This window comes from Gossypium hirsutum, chromosome D11, assembly GCF_007990345.1.
Source record: "Gossypium hirsutum isolate 1008001.06 chromosome D11, Gossypium_hirsutum_v2.1, whole genome shotgun sequence".
Lineage (NCBI taxonomy): Eukaryota > Viridiplantae > Streptophyta > Magnoliopsida > Malvales > Malvaceae > Gossypium > Gossypium hirsutum.
Window position 1 is genome coordinate 72,587,757 of NC_053447.1, and position 19,651 is coordinate 72,607,407.

General features: G+C 30.3%; 1 protein-coding gene across 1 annotated transcript; it reads left to right on the top strand.

Annotated features, from left to right (window-relative positions):
- Positions 1-17,054: 17,054 nt before the first annotated feature.
- On the top strand, positions 17,055-19,651 carry LOC107898834 (scarecrow-like protein 9). Its single transcript, XM_016824388.2, has one exon. The coding sequence runs from the start codon at positions 17,298-17,300 to the stop codon at positions 19,200-19,202; it is 1,905 nt and encodes a 634-aa protein (XP_016679877.1). The 5' UTR covers positions 17,055-17,297; the 3' UTR covers positions 19,203-19,651.

The following is a 19,651-nucleotide window of genomic DNA, read 5'->3' on the forward strand; positions in this document are numbered from 1 at the left end:
TTTTTTATTGTTTTGCAATTATCCCTATTGTCATTATCGACATATAGTATAACAAGATAAAATTACGAGAATCGTGAGATATCATGTTCAAGTCTTACTTCACTTAAATTATAGATGAGTTTTTAAATTTTTTTTCAGGTGTAAGTTTAGATATATTACAATATCAATATATTTATTTGTACATTGTAGTGATTTATTCTTATACAAATGTATAAATGGTATTCCTTTCATGAAATATAATTAAAGGTGATCATGGGTCGAATCAGGGTTGTCCGAGTCTAAACAGAATTTTAGGACTATTTTTTAGGCTCAGAACCGAAAAATGGGTCTAAGATTTTGCCTAAGCTCGGCTCGGATAAAAGTGCTAAAACCCGAGTTTGGTTCAACCTGTGTGTATTAACTTTTTATAATATTATTTTTATATAAAACAAATTTAAAAAATATAATACATCAAATACACTAAAAACATTAAAATAAATGTTTCCCAACAAGTAAATAATAGAAAAATTAACAATAAAACAAGAATTGTATAATATCCAAACAACAACATTAAAATAGTAACAATATGAAAGCGAAATGGTAGCAAAATAACAACAAAGCACAACAACAAAACAATAGAAATATCAACAAAACACAACAACATATGTTTTTCAAATTCAGGCCGAGCTGAACCCGAACAAATAAAAGTTTACCCGAGACCCGACCCATTTAGAAAATAAGCCTCATTTTTCAAGCCTATATTTTATTCTTATAATGCTAAAGAATCTTTAAAGCCTCTAAATTTTTGTAAAATAAATTCAATTAAACTTAAACTCTTATATATTTTTACACTCAATTGAGCTCTAAACATTAAAATTTTAATCAATTAAACCCTTTAGCTATTAAAATTAACGACAACCATTTTTTGGATTTTTTTACCACATAACATATCATGATTGTGCCTTGTGGCATAATATATTATGCTGAAGCGCATTATCCTCTTATATATGAGTTGAAGAGGGGTTATAAGTAATTTTAAATATTATATTAAAAATAGATATTATTAAAAATAATAATAATAGCATTAATAATAATTTACAAACAAAAGAAAAAAAAACCCTTCCCATCTCCTTGACATGTGTTTAGAATTATTGTTTTGGTTGCTTGTTTTCCTTAAAAACTCTTTCCCATTCCAATCTATAGTGCTATATAACTCACCACCATGTTCCTTCACTTATTGCTTTATAAAAAATATATACTATTTTCCTCCACTTAATAAATGTTTATTTTTCTTATTTATTATTTTTTTCTAGTTGCATATTATATTATATATAGGGTGGGTTTGGAAGGACGATGAAGTACGGTGCGATGTGTTTAGCTTACTTTTTGTCTCACGTTACAATATCGTTATAGTATCTAATATTACCACCACTGTTATTTTTACACTAACCGTAAGTAAACACACTGCCCATCCAAACCCACCCTTAGGGTTCTAGCTGATGTGGATAGTTTAATTTTTTGACATATGGCATACTAATTTTATTGACATATGACAATTCTTTATATAATCAATTGTTAATCTTATGTCAATTAGAAAACAATCTCATAGCTCGCTTACCTTATAAATAAAAGTAGATTTCTTCATTCTTTTCATAAGCTCTCTAGAGTTTCTTCCTTTAAAGAAATTTATGAGAAATAATTTATAGTTTAGAATTATTTATATATTATTTATATATAATAATATACATTATATAAAAGGGGAAATAATAATCTTTCTATTCAGACACTAAAAATGAAAAATTTTCAATTTAATACTCTTATAAATAAATAACTTATAAATTAAAATATAGTAAATTTGCACTTTAGGCCCTAGAAATGAAAAAAAAATTAGTCCCTTAAAAATATGAAATTATAAATTAATACATAATAAATTTATACTTTAATTTATAAAAAAATTTATAATTAAATTTTGATGCTGCTAAAATATTTTTTAGATTGCCCCTATTTCTATTGGCTCAAGCAAAATTAGAACTACCATTTATTTTTTCAAGTCTAATAAATTTTTTTTAATTTTCAGATGTATTAATAAGAAAAAGATACATACTTAAGTTTTGATAACATCCTCAATGGAGTTTTTTTTAAATTTATAAATAAATTTGCAAAAATAGAATGTCGATAATGGCAAAAAAAATGAGAAAAAATAGAACACACAGATTTTACGTGGAAACCCTTTTGGGAAAAATCATAGGCAAAAGAGAAGAAAATTCTCTATGTCAAATGTAACACCCCTAACCCGTATCCGTCTCCGGATTAGAGTTACTAGGCATTACCGAACAATACATAGCTTAGGAGAGTCATTCATTACTATTCATGTTTTACGTAATATAAACTCAATTATACGAATCATGTGTACATCTCCTTTATAGCATTCAAATAATCAAATTATAACATAGCTTAATACATGACAAATTCCATGTGCATACATTAAGACATTCAAATATATATCGAATACATGCCAATATATCTATTTATTTTGAATAATATCAAAAATATCAATTCCTTAACTCTGCATATGCGTATGTTAAAAACCAAACAAATTATTACACACCAATTATTGTCTAAACACATATGCAACCTTGGTATCATTACCAAATAGTCGAACATATCTTTAATGTAACATAAATAATACGCATTTTAGCCTATCACTATAAACCATTATAAGAGCACAAAATACAAACCATAGTACACCCCATTCGCATGCTAATTATCATGCATAAATTGCACTCACCTAACCAATTCCCTTCACACCTATTTTGGCTCTCAACTTTAGATTCAAAAGTAGCACAAAAATTTTACCATTCAATATTAAGCCAACTTTGCCATTACAAATCGTGATCATTATTAGCCATCACAAGCCGAATCTAAATAACCAACTACACATGATCATATTGTTGGCATGCACACTTATTTTACTTATGACTAGCCGATTATAACCATTAACTTAACATTTTTAACTATCCAAATGGTCATAATTTCAATCATCAAATATAAGCACAATAATCATACCATTCCATCACATAACATATGCCATAAACACACTTCTAAAATAAATTAGCATCATGGCCGAATATATAGTATGCTTATCATTACCCCTTACCGAATCATATAACAAACATCACAAACATATATACTCAATATTAAGCTTACTAACTTGAAATAATTCATATTACAAATCATACCTTCCAAATAAGCCAATATTAAGCCACAACCAAAATATATATCCATCAACCATGTTTACTTCGTTTGAGCCGAATCATAAAAACCAACAAATGCAAACCATACCAAAATGTCAAGCTTACCATAATGAACAATCATAAGCCATACAAATCATTACTTTAAACCGTAAGCATATACCAAGCACACCACACATATATGATCCCCGAGCTCTTAACTAGCCTCCAAAATCTATAAAACAACTAAAGAGCACATACATAGTAAGCTTAAATAGCTTAGTAAGTCATAAGCAAATAAAATTATTAAATGAACATTAGCATTATAATTTCAACTAGGCCGAATATGAACAATCTCATATACATATAAATCACTCTTTTATCATACATACTTTATATCATCATTACAAGTACTATACTTACCTTATTTTCATCAACATTTAACTTTGCACGTACTTGAACCATTTAACTCAATTTCACATTCGATCTTATCTCAACATTGCCCGTTGAACCATTCAGAATCAATAAGGATACTCAGACAACTCAAAAAGCTCGTACGATGTCAACGTCACAGACGTGGTCTTATATGTAATCAACTATTGATGCCACTATCCCAGATAGGGTTTTACACGAAATCATATATGATGCCAATGTCTCATACATGGTCTTACACGTAAATCTGAAATCGATGCCAACATCCCATACGTGGTCTTACACGAAATCACATATCGGAGTCCTATGTCATGACATAAGTATCCTAACTATTCCTAAGGTTTGTACGGGGCTTTCGGACATCGTACTTTGATCGATTCATGCTCGTAATAAATCATTCCATGCTAAATTCAATTCGGTAATGCAGTTATACATACATACAATTCAATTCGGCTATGTACATAATAAATACATTCAATTTAACGTCATTTATTCACTTATGAACTTACCTCGTACGGAGACGAACGAACCGGAACGACTAATCGACAACTTTTGATTTCCCCCGATCCAAATCCGATTTCCTCTTTTCTTGATCCGAATCAAGCTTCCAAAGGTGCCGAATATTCAAAGTTTTATTTTCTTCTTATGTTTCGACCAAGAAAGATGAATGCATGGCCATTTTAGTTTTTGTTTTATTTTATTTCATGTTATTATTCTTTTTACTATTTTAACCTTAAGTATATAATTAGAAACTATATAATGGTTGTCCATATTTGTCCACTCAAATATTTAATGGTCAATTACAACATAAGGACTCCACATAATAAAAGCCATAACAATGTAGCACTTTAACAAATAGCTAGCCACTTTTGCATTTAACGCAATTAAGTCCTTTTATCAAATTGAGCACACAAATGATAAATTTTTCACATGAAAGTTTCACACATATTAATTCACATACTGTAAACAGCAAAAATAATATTAAAATAATTTTACGACTTCAGATTTATGGTTTTGAAGTCACTGTTCCGATTTAGCTAAAACCAGGCAATAATACAAGAGGAAAGACGACTACGTCTATTTATAGGTTTATAAAACCATATTCTAATCAAAGTCAAATAGAAATAATGCAGTAAGGTTGAAACACCTTATTCTAATTAACATCAAATAGAAAAAGCATTTTTCGGCCCTCAGCCTTCGCCCTCTTAGATCCCCCTATCTTGCCACTTGTATTTTTATTTAGCAAGAATTTGGGTCACATATCTTTAACAAAATTAATAAGATAAAAAAGATAAATACTTTTAGATATAATTTAAGAAATTAAAAAGTTAATTTTAATCCTTGACTAGAAAATACGCTCATAACTAACTTTTCCACTATTTTTATTAAAAAGTTAATTTTAATAGTACATCGACTAGAGAATATTACCATAACTCACTTCTTTACTATTTTCATTGAAAATTAATTTTAATCTCATATTGACTAGGAAATACTCCCATAATTTACTTCTTCACTAAAAAGTTAATTTTGATCCCATATTGACTAGAGAATACTCTTATAGCCCACTTCTTCATTATTTTTAATAAAATATTAGTTTTAATCCCACATTGACTAGCAAATACTATCATAATTCACTTCTTCACTATTTTCATTAAACATTAATTTTAATCTCTTAAATTTAGTCCCATACTAGCTAAAAAATACTTTTATGCTTACACCCTATAAATAAGCGCCAATTTTTTTTTACTGTTTTCATTAAAAAGTTAATTTTAATCTAATATTGATTAGAGAACGCTCTCATATCTCACATCGAAAATTTCTTCACTATTTTCATTAAAAGGTGAATTTTGGTCTCACATTTACTACAAAAAAATAATTGGCAACTTCTTCACTATTTTCCTTAAAAAATTATTTTTAATCCCACGTTGAGTTGAGAATGCTCTAATAGCTCACTTCTTTATTGTTTTCATTAAAAAGTTAATTTTAATCCCACACTGAACAGAGAATATATATACGTAAGGGTATATTTAAAATTTACACCCTAAACTTTATTTAGATTCGAAAAATCATGAAATTGAGATGGAGGGTATGTTTCAATGCCCGTATTTAGTTCAATATTTTATGTAATCTCTTATCTCTACACATATACTGTGTTTGTCTTTTCATGATAATCTTCGATTGGATCCCATGATTCTTTGTTGAGAATTAGGAGATGTTAGAGTTGTATGACTCAAATTCTAAAAGATTGCTTGCAAGTCAAGTTAAACAAAATATATTTTCTTTCTAGAAGATTTAGTATTTATTAGTATAATATATTTAGCATTTATTAGCATAGTTTATTTGACTTACTAATTTAGCCTATAAATAGGTTATTTTACAATCTTAGAAAATAGACTCATTAGAGATTAGAACTCATAACACATTTAGAGAATTTTGTGTTTACGTTTTGAGGGTTCTTTGTTTTCGGGTTTTTCAAGGTTTAGTTTTTTATCTCCATCTTTTGTACTCTTTGTTCTTTTGTCATTATAGTAAAATTATATTTACCCGTAGTTTTTTATCCTCTTTAGAGGGGTTTTTCCACGTTAAATTTGTATGTTTAATTTCTCAATTTATTTCGCTATTTTTTTACTTAACAGGTCGATCCTGAAAGGATATTAATATCGTAAAAAAAGGGGAAATGGTTAAGTTTTAAGTTTTCATGATATTGAGGTTGTACTATTGAGGGGTAGGAATGGTGCTGATGAAGCTAAAGAGATGTCTCAATCACCGACCAACCAGATCTAACAAAATCCACGACAAATCTGCATTTCTAATATGTACAGAGGATTTGCATGTGCTACCTCCATTCATCTTCTTCCATCGTCAAAACACTGTACCAAACCCCAATGTCCACATGATCATGCATGCATGCATGGCTTGTGCCGGACATCTCAACCTGCATGCCATCAACATCGTTTCTTTTAGCCGATGCATGCATGAGTACGTTGACATTGGCTTATCACTATACCAATGAGTTTATTAAACATCCTTGGGAAAAAAAGGTTATTCAATTCTCGTCCTTATTTTTTTGACCAATATGAGTTGGAAGTTTTCTTTTGGGTTAATATGTAATTATTCATAATTATCTGGTTATCTAAATTTTTTTTCAGTACCTAGTTTGTACATGAACTTATATTCTGTCATACGCATTGCTCCAATTTATTAACAACGTTAATTTTTTTAAAGTTAACATGTACTTTACCCCTGTACTTGTCCAAAAGTACCTAATTAGCACTTCAACTTGTCCTAAAAATTATGCTTTTTAAAATGATTTTTAATTTTTTTAATTTATGCCTATCACATATCATATTAAGAAACTACCACGTGTCACCATAGAATTGGCCATCAATTTCATGTTAGAACAAACTAACGGTATTAATGTGGAGGTACCAACCTGAGTGACGAAATACAGTTTCAGGTATCGACTAGGTACCAAAAAAAATTCAAGTAACATCTAGGTACTTTTGAACAGGGTCAAGGGCAAACTACATATCAACTCGTTTCTTTCATCATCTTGAAAATTACAAAATTTATTCTTAACAACTCTATTTTATGAAGATTAGTTTTTTTCGAGTTTGTAATCGTTTCTCACAATAAGATTATTTTCACAGTTTAAATTTGAGTGTTCTTATTGAGGGTGTAACGTGTCTTATGATTGAAACAAAATATTAATAGATAAATCATGTTTATACCTTATTTTATAAAGGCTTTCTATATTGTTCAATTTTCGTTATTCCCATTAGGGTTTAGACATGTAAACGTGTTTTAGCTTCTTCTTCTTTCTTCATTTAGTTGGTAAACCATTAACAAGTCATGCATGGATGTCATGCTATGTAACACTTTAAAAAATATAAATAGGACATGTGATTTGAAATAATTTGCTTTTTGGTACAAGATTTGAAATATATGTAACAATACAAATATTGGGTGGAATGTCAAAGATGACTGACTTCATGAGCAAAGCCATAAATTTGTTTGGGTTGACTTGAGGTTGAGTTCTATATTTTTACGAGAACTAAAATGTAATTTTGCCATTATATTAGCTTATATCTTTATGGTTTTCAAAAGAATGAAAATAAAATTCTAACCTTTTTTTTAGAGGAAAATTATAGTTTTTCCGTATATTATTTTAAGATTTTATGAATTTCAGGGTCTAAAGCAGTCTATGGGCCTAGGGCCCCTACCAGCTCCCTCCCTCCGCCCCTGATTGACTTATGGGTCATTTTATAAGTATGATTTTTAGTTGTAAAAATTGAAAAACCTAGTTATATTATTCTTATATATACATAGGGAATTATTATCGACTTCGTTTAGTAGCTAATTAATTGGACTGAATTATACAAGATTGCCCTCTCGGAGGGGTTTCTTTTGAAATTGTATTTGTTAAATATTGATAGAGCATGTACTGATAACACAAAGGTAGGGGCGTAAACAAGGACAGGTAGTGGTTTTACCCCTTCTCCGAATGGTAAATCTGTTGTTTAATTCCTTCAAAATTGATGAAACTATAAGTTAATGTAATGGTAAAATTACACTTTGACTTCCAAAAATATATATATTTGCTTTTTATCCCTTAAAACAACTTTCTAACTTTGCCCGCATGAAGGTATTATATTGGGATGGAATGTCAAGATGATTGGTTTCAGAGGCAAAGTCATTTTTTGGGGTCGATATTGAGATATATATTTTTATAATAGATAAAAATGAAATTCTAACGTTTTGGGGGCTAAACTATATTTTTTACTTTATAACTAAAAATTTTATGAATTCTTGAGTTTAAAGCAAGCTATGGGCCCCAACCCCCTCCATCTGTCCCTATTGTTTAATTCGATTCATACATTAAATTTTTAATTCTTTTACATAAATATTAGAACTATTTATTGCCCCCAACGTAGGAATAAGAGGATAATACATTTTAGTGCACCCGGATTCACGTCTTCCTGCATTACTAACAATACTCATACCTCAATCTACGTTGTAACATTAAATTAAATTAAAAAAATAAGATAATACAGTCCATAAATACAATCTGGCGAAGTAATCATCACCACCGTTTTCTGGTCGGTCACTAATAAATGATACCAGCAAAGACTTGGTACATAAAAAGTAAGTCTAATTAATTGTTTGTTTATAATATTCCCATAACATCAAATTTGAAAATTGATTAAATTATCAAATAAAGTCGTTTTCCTTAATTATAGATGTAGACAGAATTTTAACAAATTTACGGGAATCAGTTGGAAGCGTTTTATCAAAATCGGTCCATTTGATCTATTTTTGTAATTTTAAAAAAAATTTATTTAATAATTTAGTCTTAAAGTTTAAATGGATGAAAATGTTTATATTTTATTTAATTGAGGAATTTAATTAAAATATTATTTTTTAAATTTTTTTAACAAATATCTTCTTCCGATCAATTAATGCAGTTCATTTTTTTATTTAAGGCTAATAAAAAAAACAAGCTAGCTAACAGTGACTAATAAATTTATAGTCAAAGGTTTGGTGTTGGGCACAGGCAAGGGGACCAAAAACGATTATCATGCAACCACATAGTATCATGTATATATACACGTAGATAATAAATATTATCATTTTTGTACAAAAAAAATTATATAGTCCTAGATCCTGAAATTAAGTTTTGGGTCTAATAAAATTTTTTAAAAACTTGGGAGTTAAATGAGAATTATTTAAAAAAATTAAGGATCTAATTAAAATTTTTATGAGATTAATGAGAAATTTCAAAAAAATTAAAATGTATAATGAGAACTTTCAAAATTTTTGAGGGGCTTAATTAAAATTCTTTAAAAATTTTAAGGAAAAAGTTTGGGGAGGCCCCCTGAACCCATATATGATCATATACTAGATTATGGTACGACTTTGAATAATAAGTTGTTATAATAAGGTACATTGTACTTTGAAAGAGCAGACACTAATTTGAATCTTAAAGATGACATTGCTAAAAGGAGCAGTTACGAGCGTCAAATATGAATCATAAAACATACATGGATGATACAAAAAAAAAATATTATGGCACGCTCAATTATCTAATAAATTTATAAAAAAAATTGATATAAATACAAAATAATATATTTGAGATGGTAAAATTGAGAGAATAAAGTTTATAATATTTTGGGTTCAAATCTCGCTACATGCATATATTTTCTAGATTTTATATTAAAAAATCCTCAAAATAATATATATATTTTGTAAACGTAAGGAGCTTTTTGTAAATTCATAACTGAATTAAGACCTGATTGAATGTGACGTCAACTCGATAAGAAATTTAAATTTTAGTATAGATTTAATTTAGTCTATTAGATACAAAGTTGTGAATATTCAAGAGTATTTAAGTGGTTAATTAATTAATAAATTTTCCTATATGAATTATAAGTAGATAAAAGTGATATCAATGTACTGTTTGGAAAGCTACTTTGTAATTGGATTTGAATGTAATTGCCTGTAATTACAATGTGGTCTTTCTCAAAATTTAAGTTTATATAAGTTTTTATAATTAAAGTTATAAATTATTTGCACCGTGAACCCAAATGTAATGTGGTAGATGTTATGCAAATACAAAAATGTTTTATTGCATCATATCATGGGATATGATACCATTTAAAAGAATGTAGTCAGGCAGAAGCACCAATGAACTCTTTAATTTGAGACATTTAAAGCTTCAAAATGTAGTTGAAAGGACATTTGTTGTTTTAAAAAAGATTTCTCATACTAATATCACATAAATATAGCATAAAAAAAGATTGGATCGTATTTGCATGCTTCATAACTTCATTTGCAAGTGGAATTAAGATGGTCCGTACTCTGAAGAGTAAATGGAAGAATGAGATCTTTATAATTTTAATGATATAAATTCAGATTCGAATGATGATAAAGAGTAAATGGTGTTAATATAAAGTAACATATAAGGTGAGATCTTATTATAGTGAGATCTTGTGGAATTCTTTTTAAATCAATGTCTGTGGTTAAAAGACAAAAATGAGGAGCATGTAGCAGTTTGATAAAACCACGTGAGAAACTAAAAGATTGTGATGCTAACCTAGAACATGTTAATTTGGTAGCCAAATATGTTGCTTTTCTTTGAAAATTAGTTTCTCTCCTTTAATGTTGAAGCCGAGTGAATAGGTTAAAAGATAAATTTGTATTTCTCAATGTAAATTTCACAATGATGAATTAAGGTTTCTTTCTCTTCCTTTTTATTCCAACCGTTGATTTAAAAGGTAAACTATAAAAGAAGCTTTAAATAGATGCCACCTTAATAAGCTATAGAGTGTAAAAGTACCATAGAGGCCTCTATGCTAGGTGTCAGATTGCATTTTTCCCTATCCACTGAAAAAATAAGCAAATTAGTCATTGTACGTTAGATCAAAGAGCAAATTGGTCCTTATGTTAAAAATTGCATCTATTTCTACTATTAAAACCTAATCCTTATACATCAGCATTAGGTACATGTAGCACACTACGTATCACTATATGGTTATTTTGTCAGTCATGTCAGTTTTTAACTGTACAAATGGATGAAATTTTAAACAGAAAGGATCGATTTGCTATTTGATTTAACATACAATAACTAGTTTACTCAAAATATATACAACTTGACTCCTAATACAGAAACCTCCATAATACTTTTACCGTTATAGAACTAAGCTTTCCTCATTTAAGTTATCAAAAAAATCTTGAAGCTCTCTTTTAAGCTTTCATGGGCCCAATAAAATTACATTTTAATCCCATTCAAGTTTAAAAATTCAATTTAAGTCCTTTTCGCATAATTTTTTTAACTTTACCGTCTAAAAAATTAAAAATTTATTGGTATAAAATTTTTGTCTTCACCCTTATCAATCAATTAGGAAGATAGAAATAACAAACAAGGTTAGTCCCGCAGTCAAGCGAAGACAAATTTTTTGTTTATTTCATGCATGGTCGTTAATGGCAACTTCATAATTAAGTTGTATTTTATACACGTCACAATTTGCTTTTGTTGCACGTTTTAGGGTCGGGGTTTAGATGTTAACATGCACTTAAAACATGTTATGTAAGAAAAGTGATAACTCATGGGCACACTCATCATTACATGTTTCAAATGTTTAGGTCATTAAAACTTATCTTAAACTTACTTCAAACTTTAATCTTAATTTTTCGGTGGGTCGATTGAGTCTTAATTTGATTGGTATCGGTATTGTTATCAGTATAGGAAGACGTGAGTTCGAGCGTGCTAAAGCGCATTATCTTCCTATATAAGAACTGGAGAGAGGCTATAGGTAGTTCTAGACTTTGTATCAAATAGAGCATATATTATAAGTATTTATCTTACTTTGAAATTTAATTTTCTTTTTAAAATATTTATGAACTTTGTCTAATGAATTTCACGATCTTTGAAAAAAAATTAATTTTGTTAAAATAGAGTAAAAAATCCAAAACCTAAAATTAATATAAAAACTCGAAAATTAGAGCTAATTTGATTAACCGAGCTAATTTGATTTAATCAACATTTCCCTCAACGTAAACTTACTCAAAACTACAGCCACCACGATTAAACACTGAGCTAAGTAGAATGAGCCAAATCATGGGGCACAGTGGACCACTGGTTCAGTGTTTATTTAGCGCACACACCCACACCAATGAGCAATGGCTGAAGTGAAACGTTATTAAATGGTAGCACATCAGCCACGTGCTTTGAAAACACAACGATGATCAGATTTTAAACCCCTACAACTACAAATGGAGTTGCCGTCGTTGGTGGCAACTTCAATGAAAATGAGCCTTCGAATCATGTGAAACACACACACACCATCCCTGAGTGAGTATATTGTGCATGCAGGAACTCTGTGAATGCGAGGAATGAATAGGGTTAATTTAATATGCACTATTCATAGGTATTTAAATTGTAATTCCGTAACCATTATGGGTTTTTATCATTATCGTTGTTAAAAATAAATTTTTTATCTGATCAGAAGTTGACACGTGACTTTTTTTTAATAATATAAAAAAATTAATATCAAATAAAAATATTTTAAATTTAAATTATATTATCTCTCTCCCCCTTTATTCATAGCAGCAAAAATGAAAAAAGAGAGAGGTTTTAGTGTAAATGTAAAAATGAAAAAAATATAAAAAAAATAATAAAAAATAAAAAATTGTGGGGGAAGAAGAACGTGAAAAATCTCAAATTTAATGGAAATGAAAAATAAAAAAAGAAAAAGAAAAAATTGGGAGGGAAGAGAGTAGAAAAGGGAAAAAAAACGAGTGGTTTGAATATGAAGAAGAAGAGGGGAAGGGAGAGAAAGACGTGAGTTTAAGTGCGCTGAAAGCGCATTATTCTCTAATTTATGGGTTGGGAAGGGACTATGGGTAATTTTAGATATTGTGTCAAAAAGAGCAGATATGACCAGAACTTATAATGAAATTATTCAAAAAAGAAAAAAAAAATTAGTTGAAGTGGTTTTTCTTTAACAAATATAACGAGAGAGGTCATAATAGTTGCGGAATTATAGTTTAGGTATTTAGTTCGACAAACAAAAATTTAGATACCTAACTAAAAAATGGTATAGTTTGAGGGTTGCTTATTCAATTAAGTCAAATGAGAATCATGAGTAGGGCGTACACGAGACATTGGTACTCATAAATTACTCCAATTAAAAAAAAAGAATTTGATTAGAAATTATCAAGCGAAGTTCAAACTCGAACTTAATAATACTCGACTTAAACAGGTTGCAAACCTTATCGTGTTTTTCATGTTTAATATATATTTTTGAATATTTTTAATGTTGTCAAATTACGTTATTATATTTGATAGATATATATTAGAAAAATTGAAAATCTCTTGCCTGTAGAAATCAGTGTAATATAATGCACATGCTATCTATTATACTGACAAATAATGTGAGTTTCAGCCCAATAAACCTGCTGAATTATTCATGGCCTCATACACAACATTAATATCGAATATAATTGTTCGAGCTCAGCCTAAATTAAAATATAAGACATTTAAATTTATTTATATTTAATATAAATAAATAATTTAAGTTCACTTATGCGTTTTTTTTAAATATATAATTTTTTATTTTATATTTATTAATTATAATTTTTTATTTTGCTAAATTTCTAAAAATAAATTTAATATATTTTTATATTTACATTATAGAGTATATTATGTTTAATTTTCATATGATTTAAATTTTGGGTTTGGGCGAGGACTGGCCCTTCGAAAAGTCTGCCTACTAGGCTAAGACAAAGCATCCGAACACCGTGCTACAAGTAGCCCAAGCAGCCCAAAGGTTAGGTATAAACACTCATGTCATTTCCCAACACTATATCCAGGGTTCATGAAAAGAAAATATTCATGCTTCCTTTCTTTTATACATTTTCCCTATACTTCTTTCCTTTTGCATTGAAGAGGTTTCGCACGAATATCAAAAATCGTCGATAGCAGTGACTAATCTTTATGCTGTGAGTTAAGGGAGAAATCAAAAATTTTTTTAGAGGTCGAAATTAAATTATAATTTTTACGATGGCACAATTTTACTATTTTAATAACCCATATTTTTATCATTTTTAAATGATTAAATCAAATTTTTATATTTGTAGGGGAACAAAAGTGTAATTTTACTTTTACTAATTTAAATTTTTAAAGGGTCTAAATGAAAAATTTTCTATTTTAGGGAGGACCGGGCCCTGCCAGCCCCCCTAGCTTTGTCCCTACTGTAAGTGCTCTCCAAAAAAGTAAACGATTAACCATGAAAAATGTTTCATTCCCATGGGCGAATATCGAACCCCAACCTCATAATTAAGGAATGAGGTGAGCAATCACCACATCGCACCGCACCATATCTCATGGTTAATGTTATTCAATTGTCACTAGAGGTGTTTATAGGCTAGGTTAGGTCGGGTCTAAGCATGATATTAATATACTTTATGCTTGCCCAAACCCAACCCGACCTAAAATATGAACTTAAAATTTTGCCTAAATTCGTCTATATTTGCAAAAGTCTAACTCAAGCCTATTTTAAGCATGCTCATATTATTTTTAATTTATTAAAAAATATATTTATATTATATTATTTTAATATTTAATAATTTTATACATTTTTTATTTATTAAAATTTTTTATATAGTCATCTTAACATTATTTTCTTGTTTACATTATATTAGTATTATATATTTAGTATATATTTATTTTCTTAATGTGTTCTAAATTACATAATGTATAAAAATAACATAATATAAAATATTATAAGCTTAAATACAGACCCGATCGGATAAGGCTCAGGCCTTGAATGTTCAAGCCCGAGCCCAACCCATATTTTAAGCGGACCTAATTTTTATTTTTTAAAACTCATTTTTCGGAGCTAATATTTTTATCCATACCATCCTAAATTTTGGATGAGCCTTCGGACTTAGAATAATTCCACCCACCACTATATTCAACACCCTTTATTTATTTGCCAAATGAGCTCTTCTTTGGGTAGTGTTTGTAGGTTTTTATATGAAATTCACTTAGGTCGAGATAAAAAAAAAAGGTTTAAACTTTTTTTTTCTTTAATAAAAGGACCGAGTTGAAATAAAAGAAAAGCAAATGCTTTGAAAGGAAAAAAGAAAGAACCTTTTGGAAAGAAATGACAACATACATAGCATCTGCAAAACGCATAGGGGAATCTCAGCTTCTGACTTTTTAATTTAATAAAAATATATATTTTTTATTTTCCATTCACCAGAATCAAAAGTATATTCTCCACTTCAAAAATAAAAAAGCTGTTCACACACATAATTACCATAAAATTAAAGGCTAACCCACTTGTCCATGTTGTGGCCTTTTAAGGTTAAAGGTGCAATTAAAAAATAAATTGTATTAATAAATATATTTTTTAATAAATAAAAGTACAAGGTTTAATGTGTGAATGTTGAAATTGGGTAAGTTTTTTGATACTATGCATGTCCGTTTATGATCGAGGTTTAAGGTTTACGGTTGTCGCTCTTAACAATGTTACCTTCAAGTCTTGAATTTACGTTATTGAGAGTATAATGTATCTTACTATTACACCAATCCACTTGTTGATACTCTTTCGATTTCTTCTATATATATTATCTCTGATGACAGGTCAACTTTATTTATTTATTATAAATGAGTTTTTCTATTATTATTATAGTGGATGGTATTACTATAATATTTAATTAATTAACATTTTTTTTGTTTTCAATAATTCATTAGTTGAAGAAAACTATACATGTAATAATATAACATAACATGTAATGTGGTAGGTAATCTAAATAAAAAAAATATTAAAAAGTAATAAAAAAATTCTTTATTAAAAATAATTAAATATATTTGTATTAAAACGTTCAGTAAAAGACACGTGGATCTAAGAAGTCAGAAAAGTCAAACCTACGAAAAAAACACGTGGATACAAGGTAAACACAACAATCAATGTCCGAAAAGGCGACCGACTTGGGATTTTCTGTCTTCACTTAGACATAGTCTCTTTCTGCTTTTTCTTCTTCTTCTTCTTTTTTTTACTGTTATATTTTGATCAGTCAGTTTACGTGTACGGCTCCGCCGCAGCCTCAGCCTTGGCCATCCCGGGAAAAAAAGAGACCAAACTCAAAAACCCAAGAAGCCAAAACACAGTTCTCTTGCTGACACGTGGGTTTAACTCATTGGTTTAAGTGCTTAACTTCCACTCTGTCATGATTCAGTGTATGGGGGAGGAGACAAGATTGCTTGTTAGGCCGTCTGTTTAGCAGTTGATTATAAAAATAAACTATAAAAAATTCAATGGCTGTTAAGGGTTTCAACAAGCTCCTTTTTTTGTGTTAATGGGTAAATTACACTCAACGATATCAAACTATTAGTAAATTTATGTTTTAGTCACTTAACTTCAAAAAATTACAAAATAGTTATTGAATTATTCGAAAGTTTTCATTTAAGTCACTGAACTATTAAAATAGCTGTTGTATGATCTTTTCTATTTACATTGTTTGTACTGATCAAAAGCTATTCAAACAACTTTATTCTTCGACCTCCAACACTGACTGTCAAATTGACTTAGATCTAATATATGTTTTTGTACTTGCCAATAGATACTAATTCGATATACCGATCGTCAAAACGTTACTTGGAGCTCACTAGTTAAACTTTTTTCCAAAAAAAACTTAACAACCCAGCGAATTAAATAAAAAAATTTCGAATAGTTCAGTGACTTAAATGGAAACTTTAGAATAATTTAATAACTATTTTTTAACTTTTTGAAGTTAAGTAGTTAACATGTAAATTTACTAATAGTTTAGTAATATTTATTTATTTTTGTTAAAACCATCACTGTTTTTTTTCTTTTTTCTTTCTCTCTCTATCGTTGTCTGCTTCATGTCTCTTATTTTGTTTTCTCCTAGTAAGGTTTCTTTTTTCGTCTTTGCTTTACTTTTTTACATCAAAAGTTAGTTACTTTCTTCGAGAAAGGTCTTTCATTTCATTTCCAAGCTTCCTCCTTGTAATGAAGTTTGACCCTGTTAGCTTATAAGCTTCTGCAAAAAAAAAAATGTAAACTTTGACTATATTTTCTGTATTTCAATTTCAGTAGCTTTTTTGGGGAAAATTTTTTCTTGGGGTTAATGGATCCAAGGTTTGAAGGGTTTTCAGTTTTCCAGAAGGAAAACTTTAAGGAATTTCATTACCACCCATCCGAACCACCAGCTTCAAGTTTGAGACATGAAGAAGATTTGTCTGAAGATTGTGATTTTTCAGATTCAATTTTGAGATACATAAATGATATTCTCATGGAAGAAGACATGGAAGACAAATCATGTATGCTTCAAGAATCTTTAGATCTTCAAGCTGCTGAGAAATCATTTTATGATGTACTTGGTAAGAAATATCCACCTTCACCTGAACATAACAGTCGAAGTTTTGGGGACAACAATGGGGACCTGTTACAAAACCAGACACAAAGCCCTAATGTTTCTAGTATATCTCAATCATCATACAATTCTTCTTCAATGGTTAGTTTAGATGGTATGTTGGAATCTCCAAATAGTACACTTCAAGTACCTGAATCAATTTGGCAATTTAATAAAGGGGTTGAAGAAGCTAGTAAATTTATACCATCGAATGTGGATCTATTTGGAAATTTTGAAAGTTACTCAAAAGGGAGGAAATTTTCTAATAGAGATGATGTTGCTGATGAAGATGAAAGGACTAGTAAACAAGTAGCTGTTTGTTCAGAAACAAGTGTTAGGTCAGAGATGTTGGATATGGTGTTACTTTGTAGTTCCGGTAAGCCGCCGACCCGTTTCACGGCGCTCCGTGATTCGTTACGGGATGGGATCGGTCGAAAAGTTCAACAAAAAGGCAGGGGAAAAAAACAGAGTGGGAAAAAAGAAGTAGTGGATTTAAGGACACTGCTTATTACTTGTGCACAAGCCGTTGCGGCTGGTGATCGGAACGGGACATCGAGCGAGTTATTGAAGCAAATACGACAACATTCGTCGCCGTTCGGTGACGGGAATCAACGGTTAGCTCATTACCTCGCCGAGGCACTCGAAGCACGGTTAGCCGGTACGGGTAGTCATATTTATAAGAGTCTTGTTAGTTATAGAACTTCAGCTTATGATATTATGAAAGCTTACTTACTGTACGTTGCTGCTTGTCCTTTTAGAAAGGTTTCTCATTTCATATGTAATAAGTCTATTAATGTTGCATCAAGGAAATCAATGAGGCTTCATGTTATTGATTTTGGTATTCTGTATGGTTTTCAATGGCCTACGTTAATCGAGCGGCTTTCGTTGAGGCCTGAAGGTCCTCCGAAACTTCGGATTACCGGAATCGATTTCCCGCAACCTGGGTTTAAGCCGGCTGAGAGAGTCGAGGAAACAGGGAGGCGTTTAGCAGCTTATGCTGAAGAGTTTAAAGTGCCGTTTCAGTACAAAGCAATAGCGAAGAAATGGGAGACGGTCCGACTCGAGGAACTTGAAATCGAGGAGGATGAGTTCGTTGTTGTTAACTGTTTGTATCGTGCTAAGAATTTGCTTGATGAAACCGTGGCGGTACACAGTCCGAGGAATATTGTTCTCAACTTGATACGGAAGATTAATCCGAATTTGTTCATCCATGGGATTATTAATGGTGCTTTCAATGCTCCATTCTTTGTAACACGGTTCCGAGAGGCCTTGTTTCATTTCTCATCAATGTTTGACATGCTCGACGCGATCGTGCCTCGCGAAGATTGGGAAAGGATGTTGATCGAGAGAGAGATCTTAGGCAGGGAGGCCTTGAATGCCATTGCTTGTGAGAGTTGGGAGAGAGTAGAGCGGCCGGAAACAGTCAAACAATGGCACGCACGTATCCTAAGGGCCGGTTTTCTACAACAGCCATTCCAACGGGAGATAGTCAAGGAAGCATTCGAGCGAGTCCAGACGTTTTACCACAAGGATTTCGTGATCGACGAAGATAAGCTGTGGCTGGTACAAGGGTGGAAAGGCAGAATAATCTATGCCCTTTCTGCTTGGAAACCTGCATAAGGATATGAAAAGTTAGGTTGCGTTCCACCCGGTTCCAGAACTCGTTCGTTACTGTACATATCAACGGAGGCACACAACAAAGCCACGAGGGGTCGGTAGGGGACTAAAGACGACAATACTTTGGATGTCTCGAGATATACGTCTCGGAACCTGAGCTTTACCGGAAAATCTGCAGATTTAGACAAGTGAACATATGGACAACTGATTGCAATACATAACAGGTGATGCTGTAAGAAGCAGATTATATGGAAAAAGGTACACTTTTAGAAGCTTTTGTTTGTTTGTTTAGCTGACTATACAGGCAACTTGAACAGGGGAAAAAAGGATTGTGATATTAACATATAACCATGTTTTCCAATTTTAACTTGTTGAAGTGGATTTTCTGTGATGAAAGCTAATATTCATACCTTTGAATACACTTATTAATGGAATTACCTACAATTTTAGTC

Excerpts from the sequence above, each read along its gene's own strand:
- LOC107898834 (XM_016824388.2), top strand. The coding sequence starts at position 17,298 with ATGGATCCAAGGTTTGAAGGGTTTTCAGTTTTCCAGAAGGAAAACTTT.